Source organism: Pezoporus flaviventris, unplaced genomic scaffold, assembly GCF_033815535.1.
Source record: "Pezoporus flaviventris isolate CSIRO_AGI_PZ_B2104156 unplaced genomic scaffold, CSIRO_AGI_Pfla_v1 ptg000003l, whole genome shotgun sequence".
Classification (NCBI taxonomy): Eukaryota; Metazoa; Chordata; class Aves; order Psittaciformes; family Psittacidae; genus Pezoporus; species Pezoporus flaviventris.
In genome coordinates, this window is record NW_026892551.1 from 4,438,331 (window position 1) to 4,454,792 (window position 16,462).

Here is a 16,462-nt window from a genome sequence, read left to right on the forward strand (position 1 = left end):
GTTGAGCACCACACAGCTGCTTGCTCACTCCCCACCCACAGTGGGATGGGGAAGAGAACAGAAAGTGCAAAAGCAAGCAAGAAACAAACAAACAAAAAACCCCAAATATTAATAAAAAAAAGTCATAGGTCAAGGCAGAGATAGTTCAATAAATGAAGGAAAGAGGAGGAAAAAAACCCAAACCAAACCACAACAAAAAAATCCCCCAAATGAGAGGACAATCACTTATCACCTCACATGTATAGACAAATGCCCATCCTGTCTCTGAGCAGCAGCCCCTTGCCCCAGAATGCTCGTCCCTTCAGTTTTATTACGGAGCATCACACTACATGACATGGAATAGCCCTTTGGTCAGTTTGGTTCAGCTGTCTTGGTTATGGCCCTTCTCAGCTTCTTGCCCACGCTCAGCCTACATATGGCAGGGTAGGGGTGGAAAAACAGGAAGCCTTTACACTGTAAAAGTACTGCTCAGCAATAGCCAAACACTGGTCTCTTATCAACACTGCTTCAGCCACAAATCTAAAATACAGCCTGCTGTGAAGAAAATCAACTCCATCTCAGCCAGATCCCAGATCCGGTATACTCTGTTAGCTGCTAACCTCAGAATAGGGTTTAGGACAGGGTTTATCTCAGCCATTGCAGATGCCTAAAAGCAGCTTCTCCAAGTCTTAGCTAACCTCTAGACAACTCAATGAGTTAAAAGGACTTCTAGAGTAATGCGTTCCAAAGACTGTCATCTTAAGGTAGACAAGAAAAATTGTCCCTGAAGCATCCACCCATTAAAAAAGAGACAATAGGTCGATGAACTTGGACTGAACTAAAGAACTTTAAGATTGATAATTAGCTTGCATCAATCCTGTATTGGGAAGTCAGTGTGGTGAGTGGCATGCTTCCAGCTGTTGAGATCTACTAGTCTTTTGGGCACTACCGATGACCTATGACTTCACAGATCCAGAGTGTTCTTTGACCTGTGTACTCACTCGCTTCAGTTCCTGTATTACATATTCAAGATGGACTTTAGAACGCAGATCTGTGCCTCTCTAAAGGATATGCGTTACCAGAAAGAAGACAAAAAATCTTCAAAGCAGATCTTAAATATTAATTCATTAGTGTATTAGCCTTACATTTGGTCTGTGAATTTTACTGAGTATGTATATAATCTCCTCCAAAGATACTAATTGAATACTATGGCTATTTGCAATCTAGTGATATTCCAAACTTGATTGACTGCTGCAGAGTTTACTCAAGTGTTTTTCCAAGTTGTCCGATAAAATCCAGTTCAGCTGGATTTCTGTGAAACAGCAGCAGCTTGCAATGTACAATTAGGTTATGCACAGGCACGCATTATCACGAATAGGCTTAGACGTAGCTAGCATGTAGAAACTCATTTGTGTTAACAGGACACTGTTGCTGATGGGGTGACGCACTTCACTCGTAAGAGAAAAGCAACAATATTATTATTGTTATAAAACAGAAATTTAACAAAGTTTGATAGGAAATGTGACAGTGGTTTATCAAGGTTCAAGTGCAAGGTGTACTGGAGTATTCACTGCGTAGAGGACAGTGTCAGAAAAAACTGTTAGGGACACCCTGCCATTGAGTCATGAGGTTAAGAAAGGCTCCCCTTACTTTCTAAACTTATTTCTGATGGGAGTTTAGGTGCAGCTGTATCCAGACTTAGTCCCAGACTTGGTCAACAGTTTATATCTAAAGGATTATATGTGCAGTCAGTCTTTACTATCACTTCACTAAGATTTCAAAATATCACTGTGCTTATTCCCAATTCACTTACAAAGTATCTGATGCAATAAGGATTCTCTCGGACCCCAGGACTAACTGGGAGAGGCGTCGCTACTCAAGAGGGGCATTCAGCACCCACTCTTGCAGGAGAGCTCAATGGCCCTTGGGTTGTCCATTATTTATGGAGTAAGATGATTGACTTACAGTCATATTTACATAGCAAAAAGTTGGGGCATGATCAAATAGCCATCAGCTGTTAGGCAAGATTTAGGTATTAGGTTATCTGTGTTAGGTTGTCTTAGATATTGTGTTATCTGTCTTCCCAGAAACCAGCTTAAGCCAGATGCAGCCACTGTGACTACCACTGGTGGCTATTGCTCAAAAAGAAAAGGAGGGGGAGCACACCACCACAGACAGTAATGTTAAGTATCAATGCAGTATTCATAGCCAAAAGGAAGGCAGATCAGTTTACACAGAACTTTCAGTATTTCATGTTTTCCTGTTCAGACTTACTGAAAATTGCTAAGAATAGTGAATTTTAACACTGAAAAAAATGAATGTAAACATAAATAAATTGTCATTTTGCTTGTTTTCATTATTGATTACAGCACACTCTGATTATTGTTCCCTTCTTTTCTTTTACCTTTAAAGGATTTATAGTATATTAGCATATCTGTACTTTTGCATGCTAACAGTGAACTTTTTAAACTACTGACAGACTAATCTAAAATTAGCAGTTCATCTGGAATTGTGAACATCTTAGGTTGCAATTTAAAAAAGAACATCAGAAGTACATTGCAAATTCATACAGCATGTGTATGTATGTATTTTTCTACTCTCCATCTTTGGAACAGAAGACCAAGTAATTTTGGTTTTAAAAGAATGTGGTACAGATAAAAATATTCCATTACTTATTTCAAAAGCTTTCAACAGTTCTTTTACCTCTGGGTTGCACCAGCTACTAGTATTGAAATAACGTTCTTTCAAAGGTCTTATGAGGGCTAGGCATCCAGCTACTGTCAGACATGAAAGTCAGAAAATCTGACTATACTTCTACTGAAATATTTGTAACTATAATGTGAAGCTGACTTCTTAGAGCTGCAGTTGGTAAGTAATTGGCTGACTATCATATTTTGAAAAAAAAAACAACTAGAAAATAACTGGCATATATAAACTTGCAATGATTTTTTCAATTTAAATTTTATTCAAATATACCTCACAGGATATTGACTAGAAGTCCATAATCAGAAATTAGAAGTCAGAGCCCACAGAAATCAAAGGGAATTCTGTTGATTTCACACTGGGTTTTCTCTTCTGCATGGATAAAAGGCATTTTAACCCATTTGATTTTAAAAAAGTTTCAGATGCCTATATGATAGTGGAAAGTATCATTCTAAATCTACAGTAATGCAAGGTCAATAAAGCTTCTTTGACTGTAAAAGTTAATAAGAAAATTTAGTGCAAGCAGGCTGGTAGAGAGGCTTTTAGGCTGCTAGCATGCTGTACAATGCCAAACCATGACTCAAGATTTTTTTTTCTATTCTTGGGTCATTAGCAAGCAGAGTACCTTTTAAAAAATATGTATCTGATTCATCATAACTGAAGGCTGCAAGTTCTTGGGTAACTTGTTTTCTACAGACCAGTCACCTCTAGGCAGTTTTTTGAATATTGCCAAGCTCAGGAGGAGAGGAGAATCTACTTGTTCAAAGAGGTTCTTTCAGATCAAGGGACATTTGTCACTCTAACATCAAAAGTATGAACAAGACAAGATTATCTCAGAATAAGTTAGAAGATTTTAACTTTGATATTAAACTCATATTGTGCAGAATTGGGAGTTCTCAGTGAGTAAACAAAACAGAAGATTCTAGATCTATTGCACAAATACTGAAGAAGGAAATAGTGCAAATTAGAGAACTGTTTTGCAACGAGCTGAGTAACATAATAAAGAAGGATTATTAAACAAGAAGTGTGAAAGATGAATCAATTTGGTTTCATGTATTTCCAATATAAAGGCTATTTGCAGCCACTATATCATATTTTATTAAACCACCAAGAAGTTAGTATTTTGTAAGGAGTCATTGTGCTAAGAATACTAGGATAAAATGTGTTCACTCCAGCAGAAAATGTAACGTACTGCATGACTTCTTATCTTGAAAAATGAAAAATAAAGAACAGTAGCCTCAATGCACCTTTCTTCAAAATACTTCAGGGAATACGATTTTTGCATGATGATGATGATTACCAATGCATACAATGTCATATATGTATGTATATGCACATTTTAGGTATGCATATATGGATCTAAATTCATTTAGTTACTTGCATTAAGGTAACAGAAAGTTGTTCCTTTAGCCTGATTGTTTTCTTTTACAAATCAAAGATCCTTTTCAGCAGATTTTTCAGAGAATTGCCTCTCAATAAGGATCATGGAAAAACTAAGCCATATATTTACTTAGAGAATAGTCACTAGGCTTGTGTATCACTTTTACAGAGGAACTCTGACCTTTGTTTACATAATTTCAATGTGTTCATGACTGCAGAAAGCCACACAGTGTGTTCAAAGCAGAAAAGGTTTTGAGTAAGACCTATCCCAATGCATAAAAAAGGTGCAATAGTTCAGAGAAATATTTGTTCTGTAGCTGAATTAAATAAATGGATACCTAAAAAGTAACCCCCTCTTTCCTAATGCCAATCTGAATTGTTTCTTTCCTGTTCACTTGACTGTAATGAAACTTACAGTTGAAGAAAACCTTTCCTAATTTCCTTTGTCATGGGAGAGAAAGGCTCTGCATTGGATTTATGGTAGGCACTGGTAGCTTCCATGATGGTGGCTACATTATATTGTAGTGGGGTTTTTTTGTTTGCTTGTTTTGTGTGTGCCTATGTGCTATCTTCTATGAGCTTACTGAGTTAAGACTTATCCTTGATAACTTTGTCTGCATATGCAGTTTTCAGATATACTATGTATATGAGTTTCAACAGAGTCCCTCAGCCTGTTCTCTCAGGTATGAATATTCAGATGCTACTTAGTTGTTCCAGAAGAATATTTCTTTTCAATATAGTATCTTAAGCTCTAAGACCAATACTTACACAGAGTTGAAAGAGTTGGTGTTGGAAGAAATATGGGTGAAGAGTTGTGGATATGGACAAGCAGACTCATGCACATGTGGCAGGGTAGATTATTTAGCTTATACATTTTGTGTGGAATCAGTGGCTCCTTATGTATGTACTGAGAAGTGATGATGAGTTGTGAACGACGAGCGAGGGGAGCTTTACCTTCCACTGAAAAAGCACATGCATATCCTTATTCCTTCTGTTATTTTTAAATACTAGATTTACTAAAAAATTAGTGTCCTATGAAAGTTCATATTTTGAAGACTAAGCTGTAAATCATAAACTGAATTTAAAATTAATATCCTTTATATGGAAAACATTCTTCAAAGTAATCTTGAGATGGCACTAGTAAGTTCTGACTGAAAGGGTGTGAGAAAGCATTCCACTTTCAGAATTTTCCTGAATGAAGGGAATGTATTGATAGGAAGAAAACAATGGATTCTGGAAAAGTCTTCCTGGGTATTTTGTTGTAGTACAAAAATTTGCAAATTATGTAATTAAGGCTCAGATCTTTCTTTTGTAATGTTTACCATTTAAAAATAAAAACATGCACAGCTTGCCATATAAAACAGAATTTAGCAAAACATTGTACACAGCATTAGAACATTCTCTTTTAATGGTTTTATATGAGGCCTACACGCGCAATAGGATTAAAACTTCTATCTCTACATGTATATACTAAGAAGAAGACTCAGTAGCTTGGGGAGAATTATGCACAGGATATGTATAGTTAGAGGGGTATGGTCTCATTTCTGATCTATGGAAATGCTGTACTTTGTGAAGAGGTAAAGAGAAATGACATAAGAGCTTTAGGCCGTTTAGGAATTAAGTAAGCCTGACAGTTTTAGATGTTATTTATACAGCTTCACAAATTTTAGAATTGTCAGGGCAATTAATAAAGGTGAATGTTTAAAGTACAGGATATAAACTCCACATCAGTTCCACACTGTCCATGCAGATGTACTTGCAGAAACACATTCTTTATAATAACCTGCTTAATGATTCATAAAACTATGGTAGAAAAACAACCAGTAGCAGTATTTTTATAAACCTTTTAAATATGCAGCCTGTGGAATGATATAAACATTATTGGTAACTATTCCTGATGATTTTTAGTTGTGTATGATTAGGAAATGCTTTCCTATTTTTAGTAGTTGGTTTCTGGATTTTTTTTTTTTTTAATCAGGTTTTACTCTCCTGGCTATTACCTGAAAAGCAAAGAATGATGTTTTAACATATGAGTATCTATCTCTGAAGATATTCTCCATCTCAAACAAATTAACCACACATGAACTGTGCAAGGTGCCAAATACAAGGTCCTTATGTTGGTCAGGGCAATCCCAAGCACAAACACAGGCTGGGCGGAGAACAGATAGAGAGCAGCCCTGAGGATAAGGGCCTTGGGATGTTGATTGACGAGAAGCTCAACATGTGCTGGCAGTGTGCACTCACAGACCAGAAAGCCAACTGTATCCTGGGCTGCATCAAAAGGAGCGTGACCAGCAGGTCGAAGGAGGTGATCCTGCCCATCTACTCTGCTCTCATGAGACCTCACAGGAATGATGTGGTCTGTGGCCTAAAATGTAACAAATGTGTGGACCTGTTAAAGTGAGTCCAGAGGAGGGCCACAAAGATAATCAAAGAGCTGGAGCTCCTCTCCTGTGAAGACAGGCTGAGACAGCTGGTCTTGTTCAGATGGAGAAGAGAAGGCTCCAGGGAGATCTTACAGCAGCTTCCAGTTCCTAAAGGGGGCATGCAAGAAATCTAGAGAGGACTTTTTACAAAGGGATGTAGGGACAGAACAAGGGGGAATGGCTTTAAACTATAAGATGGTAGATTTAGATTAGATGTTAGGAAGTTCTTTACAGTGGTGTTGGGAAGAGGTTGCCCAGAGAAGGTGTGGATGCTCCATCCCTGTAAGTGTTGAGCGATCTAGCCTAGTATGATGTGTGCCTTTGTGTGACAGGGGCGTTGGAACTAGATTTTTATGGTCCCTTCCTGCCCAAACCATTCTATGAGTCTAAGTGTGAGCACCTGTAATATGTTTGGTAAAAAATTAGAAAGAATCTGACTTGCAATGCATAAATTCAAAATGAGTAAAGAATATGATGATTTATTTGCCTGGACACAGGGAGCTGAGAATCTTTGAGCTTTAAAAGTCAAATGTCTGCATTCAAGATAGAGTGGCAAGGCTCACTAAAACTAGGAAAATGCAGCCAAATAAGTGATGTGTTGAAATTAATGTAAATAAAATTGTTGCTGTTTCTTAGTAATATTTTATCTTTCTTTATTATTTTGCTAAATTACATATCTTTCCTGTGGAAAAATACTAAAAGAACTCATCCTAATATGCAAAGGCATATATACACATATCTATATGTATATATGTCTATATGCATCTATGCATATGCGTTTGTCTATGTGTATTTACGTATATGCATGCGTGTGTATATATGTATGTATGTATGTATGTATGTATGTATAGGACAAGATCTCGGTAGCCTTAACCACATGGAACAGTACTTCACAATACCCCTTCAAAGGCAAATGAGGCCATCTGGAGAACTAACAGCTCAAAGGAAGTTACAGGAATTTGAGTGGTATTGAGGCTGTAGCAAACAATCTGTAAAGTAATCCAGGACACAATAAGATCCAACCAGAAATGTTATGCTCTACAGGGTAAATACACTGAAGCACCAGAGCTACTGTTGCTCACCAAAAGGTTTTGTGTCTCTGTGGCAATGGGATGGACAAGGAAGTAATATTTGCTGAGGCGCGGATTGACTCCACAACTCGTTAAAGTTGTAAAGTAGGTATGCTTTTTATTCAGCGCTGAGACGCACGGGGATAATTCCTCAAAGTCATGCGTACCTCAGTGTTGTTTCCCTCTACATTTATTCTCTAAAGTTACATATATTCATAAGGTTGCACAACACGCCTATACATATTCATGTCCTATCCCCGCTTCGTATTATAATGAGCCAGAAGGTCCTTTGCGCCTGCGCAGTGCCCCCTCTGGTCATGGGCAGGGGTCTCAAGATGAAGTAACTGAGTCCTCCTCCTGTGGCTAAGGGTCTTCAAGATGAAGTAAATGAGTCTTCCTCTTCTTGCACTTTTCACCTTTCAGTCTTCACATATGGCCTTAGGGTTTGGTCGGTATCCCAGCCATAAACCATCTGCTTCTCCCCCTTATCAGTAGATTCAGGCGTCTGCTTTTCCTTACCAATAGCTGCTTATCAATAGGACCAAGTGTCTGCTTTTCCTTATCGATAGGACCAGGTGTCTTTGTTCTGCTTAGCAGGCATTTACATCAGACAATACTTTTGTTTAAGCAAGCAAATTCCTCTAACCCCCTTGTACAACCCCCTGTACGTTGGTCAACTCTCTGCATCATTGCAGCATAGAAAACTATCCCATTCAGTGCTGGAGGAATGAGGAATTCCAATGCGTGGAAAAAACATTTTCCTGTAGCCCTACTGTACCTGCTAATTACTTGTTTATGAGCACAAAGAAAATAATCCCTTAAACACAAAACATGCCTTTAAGAATACCCTATCTCCCTAAACTAGAATATTTTTTTATCAAAGCAATGTTTCGTGCAAATACAATGCAATCTCGCATCTGTAAAACAGACAATTACAATCAACCCATCTTTCTTCCCACAGAACAAGATGGGCAGTTTTAAAAGTACTGCTGGAAATCGTTGTGCAAGAATAAGCACTAATATTCCACAACTTATTTTTTCTCAGAAAAAAAGTATGTGTAACTGTACATACTGATCCCTACCCCTGTCACATTGAGCAGACTGGATTGAGACCTGTATTGTTTCATTTATATATTTGAATAATCCTACACTTAGTTGTGATTGACATATTTTCTAGACGACAAGGGTTCCCTTGTGGTGTGCTTTGTGGAGTGTATTTGGGCTGGAATGCTTTCAGTTTCTAAAGCAAGCATTTGCAGCTATAAACTAAACGCAAGATCTGGCCAAGAGAACAAACTGCAAGAGCTGCAGTGGGTGTTTACTGTTCTTAAAAATCAGCCATTAACAGACCTTAAGCAATCTAGGAGATGTTTAGCTGAATTTTGTTTTCCGAGGTTCACTTCGATAAGGAAAAAAGGAGGTGAGAGAAATTGCAGGAGGAGGAGCTGATCCGTCTCAAGGTGGAGCTGTATCTTGTATTAAATAACACTCGCAGATTAAAGCTCTCTGGTGGGGAAGGGCTTAAAGGCTGAGTCAAAAGCCAAGAAGTCTCTTTATTTACGCCTACCTCCGTGCCCGTGGCAATCTGACTAATAACAAACTGCTCTAACAAGAAAGACTAGAAAGAGCAGAGAGCACACAGAAGCAGCTTGCATCTAAAAATCTGACAAACCAAGTGATCCAGTTAAGCTCTGCTGAGCGTTTTGTTTGTTTACTGCATCCAAATGCTTGCAAACAGTTAACTATATGCAGATAAGTCAGCATAGCTGTGAAGTACGCTGTGAATTTTAATTGAGGAAGAAGGACAACTACTTATAGGATAGTCTAATGAGCACGCTGCCTGGAAGATTTTTTTTCGATTGAATGCTTTGTACTTTGTCTTCTGAACAAGGATTTTAACTTTATGGAGCTGTAGTATTGCCAGAGCTTGCAGCAAAAAGAAAGTGTGCATTTTTCACAGGGAAAAAATTACATCGCATTGAAGCAGCTGCTTCAACTGTGCATTGGTGAGCGTTACAGGAAGCGTTACTGCTGTACAGGTAAGAAAGATTCCAGTTACCTAATCAATTTAACAGTGGAATTTATTTCTCAGTAACAGTGAAATTTATTTTTATGCACGACTTTGTGTAACTTTTATGTTAAATGATGGCTGTTTATACTGTTTTTTCAAACAGTCTGCCAGTTGCATTTATTCAAACTGCCAGCTGTGTAGAATGTGTGTGTTAAGGGAACGCTGATTTCAGATCCCTTGAGGGGGGACGAATGGGTGTTTGTTTTTATTTCCTGAAGTGAAAGAGTGGTCTTAGATGCATGTCTGACTGTGATTTCCTTCAGAATTTAATAAACAATCCTGACGGCTTTTAGAAATTACCGGTTCTTAATTTGAGATTTTGAAATTCTTCAACATGCAGTTTTAAAATAGCTGAATTAAAACATCCAAATGAACACCCCCCCCGGCCCCAAGTAAAATAGCATACTATTTCAGTGTTTTAAAACCACGTTATTATTTGCCAAGCATGTAATGCCTTTGCTATAAAGGGTCTACTTCTGAAAGTATTCAGCATTGCCTCATAGAAAGAACTGTGACTTTTTCAGTCCTTTAGAGTGCCTACTGCAAAAAGCTGTTACCATGTGCAGTTAGCAGTGACTTTTCATGAAAGCAGGTAAAAGTTACCATGCAGAATTTGCTGAAAAACCTCACCATGTGAAAAAAGGTCAGCTTTGTCAAGACTTTAAAATTAAATTTTACTTTATTATGGATTTAGTTAAATGTTGATAAAAGCAGCTTTTATTTTCCACTAGTAGCCCACTGAGAGGTTCATTACATATCCCCAAGTGTTGAGACAAAAAAAAAAAAACCAAGAATGCAACGGCCCTATTAATTTTTGCTCTGAAGATATGTGTGTGTGAGAGTTCTGGCAGTGGTGCTCACAAAAGTACGATGATGATTAAAATGGGAATGTTTTCCACTTGGTTACAAATGTTGTTACTTCCATCTCTGAGAGGAGGGCTCTCATTTTTACAAGCTAATTTCTCAATAAGCACTAGAATGCAACATGTTTTTCAGATGGTTCCCCCCCCCCCCCCCCCCCCTTTATTTTTGATCAGGGACTTTTTAACTGCCGTTTAAATTTGATGCAGATTGAAGCTGGAATTCCTACAGAGAAAAAGTGTACAGAAATGAAGTCGAATAAGTCATACAGTAGGTTTAAAACTGGCATCTGTGTCAAAAGCCTGCATTTTTTTTTACCTTGGGTCACTGGAAGGGATATTGATGCATGTAAAGCAAGGATTACTCTCTAGCTTAATATGATTCTAGAATTATTCTGCATACTTCAAAATAACATCTTGACATGTTGTTTCTCATCCAGTACTTCTGGGGAAAACAAACTTAAAGACATGTATGTTAAGCATAGGCAGCTAGAGTTCAAGGAGTTTTACAGGAGACAATAAAATTATTTGTAGTACAGAAACAAAGATGAAAGGTCATATGTTTAAGGACATTTTTTCTTACACTATGAATGTCACTATTCTAAAATCATACATCTACTCCCACTTATTAGGAACTTCTAATGGATAAAATCATAATTCACTGTGCTGTTGTTCCTTTTTGTGTGTGTGTGATACTCATACCACACTACTTAAGTGTCTACATGTATAAATCTTTGCAATCTGTTTTAAGAGAAGCCTTGAGAAATGGTGTTGCTAATAATAAAGGTACATGATAATTAAAATATATAGATGAGATGCCAGATCATATGGCCACACTGTAAGAGTGTTCCTATATGTAATTGAGTAGATTCTTGTAAAAGGTTCTACACTCTTTCAGAAATTAACCCTTAAGATGGTTATGCAGTGACGCTGTATATTTCATGTTTCAGTAGCTTTCTTTGAAAGATTAAGTGACCCTTATTAGATAGGTTACTTAAGAAGCTGATTAGTTCAGTCCTAGAATAAATAGCCCACCCCACAAAAAGTTCTGTGTTTTAAATCTTCCATGCAATTGAAAAAGTATTTATTTATTTTTAGCAAATGTGGAAATATTTAATTAAAGATTATAAACAGTGATTTCACTCCATCTCTTATTACCCGTGTTCTTGTTAATAGACAGCCTTGACAGAAAAAAAAAAAAAAATCTTCAAATAAAGTGTGGCAAAAGATAATTGACACCAGTTATAACAATGTGCAATGTGTAAATTTGCCTGTGACTCCATAGTTGTACTGTAATGATGCATTTGTCAGGTATTTCAAAGTTCAAGATCAGCTTGACAGATGATAAGTTACATAACATAGAGATCATAACTGGTGGTCATTTTTAACTTGTAAAGCATAGTTAGTACCATGTATGTTTCAGATCTTTTGCAGTAATTAATGATTATAATAACTGAAAGGAGCCTAATAATTTAAAAATAATGCTTGACCCTTGCCTACGTATTTCTTCTGACTGTACTGCATTGTCAGTTTGTTCTTTTTTATTTTGTGTACACAATTATTTAATGCTTATGTTATCTACAAACATATTACACTAATATGTGCTGTGTTTCCGCTTTCACTTAATATCCACAAACTATAATACATGCATTAAAATTTCAGTAAAGAAAAATTAATATTTTTGTGTACTTTTTTTTTTGGCTTGGAGGTACAAGGGTTACAGAGGAAATACCTTTGATTTATACACACAATGCAGAACCAAAGGAGAAATTCTTTGTGTCCTGACTGAATGGGCTTGTTCTCACCTCATATTGCTGAGCCAAACCAAATCTTTCTTCTTTTCAGCAGCTAGACAACATTAAGTTGAGCTTAGTAATGTACTCTAAAAATCTGCAGTGCTATATGGTGACACAAAGCAACTATCCAAAATATTATATTAGCCTTGATATAAATTGCTTAGGGCAGTAACTTATTACTTTTGTCCACTGGCAAAACATTCTATATAATATAAAGTCAACACACTCCTGATTATCTCCTGCTTTGGGTATCAGCATGGAAGTACTGAAGCACTCCCATTATTACTGCTTATTGATTCAGTACATTAAATTATATTTTTCTCTCTTCAGAAAATAATTCAAATGTTTTGCATGATATAATATTGTTTGCAAAGTGAAATAGCTTAATGAGAATTACTAGGAATTGTTATTGCTCTTCTACATCCCAGAAATAAAAATAAAAGTCAACCCTGTGAAACCATTACCCGATTACTTTTTCTTTTTCTTCTTTTTATTTTTTTTTTTTTTTTTTTTTTTATTTTTATTTTTTATAGAATCTGCTGGGCATCATGAAGCTCTGGATTTTTATTCTATATTCAGTTGTCGTTGCATCTGATCCTTTCCACTCTCAGCCTTCTTTTTCTTCAGTCAGAGGATCTTGTCAGAGTTTGTGTTCCTGTGAAGAAAAGGATGATACCATGATTATAAATTGTGAAGAAAGAGGCATCAGGATGGTATCAGAAATAAATGTCCCACCATCACGGCCTTTCCATCTTAATCTGTTAAACAATGGCCTGACTATGTTACATGTGAATGATTTTGCTGACCTTGTTAATGCTATCTCTCTACATCTTGGTTTTAATAATATTGCAGATATTGAGCCTGGGGCTTTCAATGGTCTCAGCCTTCTTAAGCAACTTCATATCAATCACAATTCTTTAGAAACACTTAAAGAAGATATGTTTAATGGACTGGAAAATCTGGAGTTTCTTCAAGCAGACAACAATTTCATCACAGTGATTGAAGCAAGTGCCTTCAGCAAGCTCAACAGGCTTAAAGTGCTTATTTTGAATGATAATGCCATCGAGTATCTTCCTCCGAATATATTTCGTTTTGTGCCATTGACCCATTTAGACCTTCGTGGAAACCAATTACAGACACTGCCCTATGTTGGTTTTTTGGAACACATTGGTAGAATACTAGACCTTCAGTTGGAAGACAATAAATGGGCCTGTAACTGTGATTTGCTGCAGCTGAAAATATGGCTAGAAAACATGCCTCCTCAGTCAATTATAGGTGACATTGTATGCAATAGTCCTCCAGTTATCAAAGGTAGCATCTTAAGTAGATTGAAAAAAGAATCACTTTGTCCTACTCATCCTGCCAATGAACTTGAAGATCCTTCAGGGTCACTGCCCTTGGTTGTAACCACCTCTGTCAGTGATAGTCACCTATCAACTAAGGTGATTCCTATCCTGAAAGCTCCTACTAAAGAACCAAGTTTAGTGCTTCATACTTCAAAGCCTACTACTGAGTTTCCAGGAATCTACTGTCCTGTCCTCTGTCACTGCACCAGCCATATGCTCTCAGGAGTTCTCATGCACTGCCAGGAGCGAAATATTGAAAGCTTGTCTGATTTAGGACCCCCTCCTCCAAATCCTAAAAAGCTAATTCTAGCTGGAAACATTATTCAGGCAATACTGAAATCAGATCTTGTGGACTATGCTGGCCTGGAAATGCTTCACCTGGGGAACAATCGCATTGAAATCCTAGAGGAAGGATCTTTCACAAATCTGACTAGACTGCAGAAATTATATCTCAATGGCAATCATCTTACGAAGCTGAGTCAGAATCTCTTCCTTGGCCTTCAGCACCTTGAATACTTGTACCTTGAATATAATGCCATCAACGAAGTTTTGCCAGGGGCATTTAATGTAATGCCAAAACTTAAGGTCCTTTATTTGAATAACAACCTTCTGCAGACTTTGCCACCCCATATCTTTTCAGGTGTTCCACTTACCAGATTAAATCTGAAAACAAACCAATTTTCTCATTTGCCTGTGAGCAATGTCTTGGATGAACTGGATATGCTGGTACAAATTGAACTTGAAGACAACCCCTGGGACTGTACCTGTGATGCTGTTGCGTTGCAGAAATGGATACAAAAACTGAGTAAGAATACAATGATGGGTGATATTTTTTGTAAATCTCCAGGACACCTGGCAAAAAAAGAGCTGAAATCCCTGAACAGTGAAGTCTTGTGTCCAGGTTTAATAAACAGCCCTGCTTTACCAACTCGTGCCAGTTTTGTAGTTGTGACAACTTCTACTGCTACTACCAACACCGCAGACACCATCTTGAGGTCCCTTACAGATGCTGTCCCACTTTCTGTTCTAATACTAGGACTTCTAATTGTGTTTATAACTGTTGTATTTTGTGCAGCAGGAATAGTTGTTCTTGTTCTTCATCGGCGACGAAGATGCAAAAAGAAACAAGCGGATGATCAAATGAGGGATAGTAGCCCCGTTCACCTTCAGTATAGCATGTGTGGGCATAAGACAACACACCACACAACGGAGCACCCATCTGCAACTCTTTATGAGCAACGTATGGTTACTCCCACGGTTCAGGTCTACCGCAGCCCATCCTTCAGTCCCAAACATACTGAGCAACAGCAAGAGGGAAGTGAGAAGGAAGCTTATGATTCCAAACATCTCTGCCGAAGTCTCCTGGAAAGAGGGAACAGTTCACCTCTTACAGGTTCAAATATCAAATATAAGGCTACAGATCAGTCTGCAGAGTTTCTTTCTTTTCAGGATGCCAGCTGCTTGTATAGAAACATTCTTGAAAAAGAGAGAGAACTTCAGCAACTGGGGATCACAGAGTATCTAAGAAAAAATATTGTCCAGTTCCAGCCTGACATGGAAGTTCATTATCCTGGAACACATGAAGAGCTGAAGCTAATGGAGACACTCATGTACTCCAGGCCAAGAAAGGTTATTCTAGAACAAACTAAAAATGAGTATTTTGAACTCAAAGCTAATTTACATGCTGAGCCTGACTACCTGGAAGTCCTGGAGCAGCAAACATGAAGTGATACTACTTTGGGCTGCGGACGAATTTCTGTAATTCTGTTTTTAGTTGGAACCATTGTAAATAAAAGTGCCTTATAATAACATGTCAACAGTCAGACCTTAAGCACAGCAGTAATCCTAGCAAAAAAAACCTCAGGGATCACTGTGGGAAGCCATGGGGTTATGTGCAGGCAATATGTCTTACCCCAAGTTAAACATGAACTTTGTGTGATTGAACTGTGGGAGGAAGGTTGGTTATTGAAATATTCCTCAACATTTTTAAAAAGTGTGTATGGCACTCTCCATTCTGTACCTGACCTATGGAAAAAAATGTTCTATTTACTTCTTTTTCCACTCAATTTAATTAGATTCCTTTAAAAAAAAAAAAAAAAAATCACACCTGTGTTTGTAGTTACAAAGTTAGAGTGGATTGGTCAGGTTAGTACATGCACTGCATTCATGACCACTGTCTACAGCTGCACCTAACATACCATTATAATAAATATGAAAGAATTAAAATGGCATACTAAATGTCAGTTAAAAAAAAAAACAAAACAACCCACACAGAAAAAATATTTTTGTCTGTGCACCCAGAACCTGCAAATATTTAAGTATTTTACATGAAACTTCATTCTGTGCATTCTGTATCAGTATGTGGAGCAAAAAATATGTAACCGTTTTTACCCAGCATTTTCAATGAAGAAAAAAGCAAGCCTTTTGAATTAAAAAACAAACCTTTTCCTACTTTCCCTATCTGATAGCTTTACCTAAGTTTGGACAATCTTTTCTTGAGCTGCTGCTATAAAATATTGTGCATCACTGGTGTTTCAACTCATAATCCTGGACAATTTGAAAAGCTACTGAGAATCAGCTGTAAATATGTTACTGTGTTTAATAAGTCTGGGTTGTTGTTTTTTTTTTTAATATATATCTATATCTATATATAAGTAACTTCTGTGCTGGCTTTAAATATTCTTGGAAAAAAATGAGTTTGCTGTGGCTAGGAACTTCAAAGTGCAAATACAGGTCCTTTTCCATCCTACCCTAAAGCAGCTCCCAGACAGAACAACTGCAACAGTACAGACATGTGGAAGAATGATAGTATTTAGCTGTTTGTACAAAAA

At 37.3% G+C, this 16,462-nt stretch overlaps 2 protein-coding genes across 3 annotated transcripts in view; both read left to right on the plus strand.

Moving 5' to 3' along the window:
* LOC133265055 (uncharacterized) overlaps nucleotides 1–16,462 on the plus strand; it is a 947,336-nt gene that overhangs the window by 300,721 nt on the left and 630,153 nt on the right. The gene's annotated exons all lie outside the window — the stretch shown is intronic.
* Nucleotides 9,080–15,708, plus strand: SLITRK6 (SLIT and NTRK like family member 6). The gene is made up of 2 exons (XM_061445215.1): nucleotides 9,080–9,597; nucleotides 12,819–15,708. Exon 2 carries the CDS (start codon nucleotides 12,834–12,836, stop codon nucleotides 15,354–15,356), a length of 2,523 nt encoding a protein of 840 aa, XP_061301199.1. The 5' UTR covers nucleotides 9,080–9,597; nucleotides 12,819–12,833; the 3' UTR covers nucleotides 15,357–15,708.

What these genes read in the sequence shown, in the direction of transcription:
- SLITRK6 (XM_061445215.1), top strand. Translation starts at nt 12,834, where the DNA reads ATGAAGCTCTGGATTTTTATTCTATATTCAGTTGTCGTTGCATCTGAT.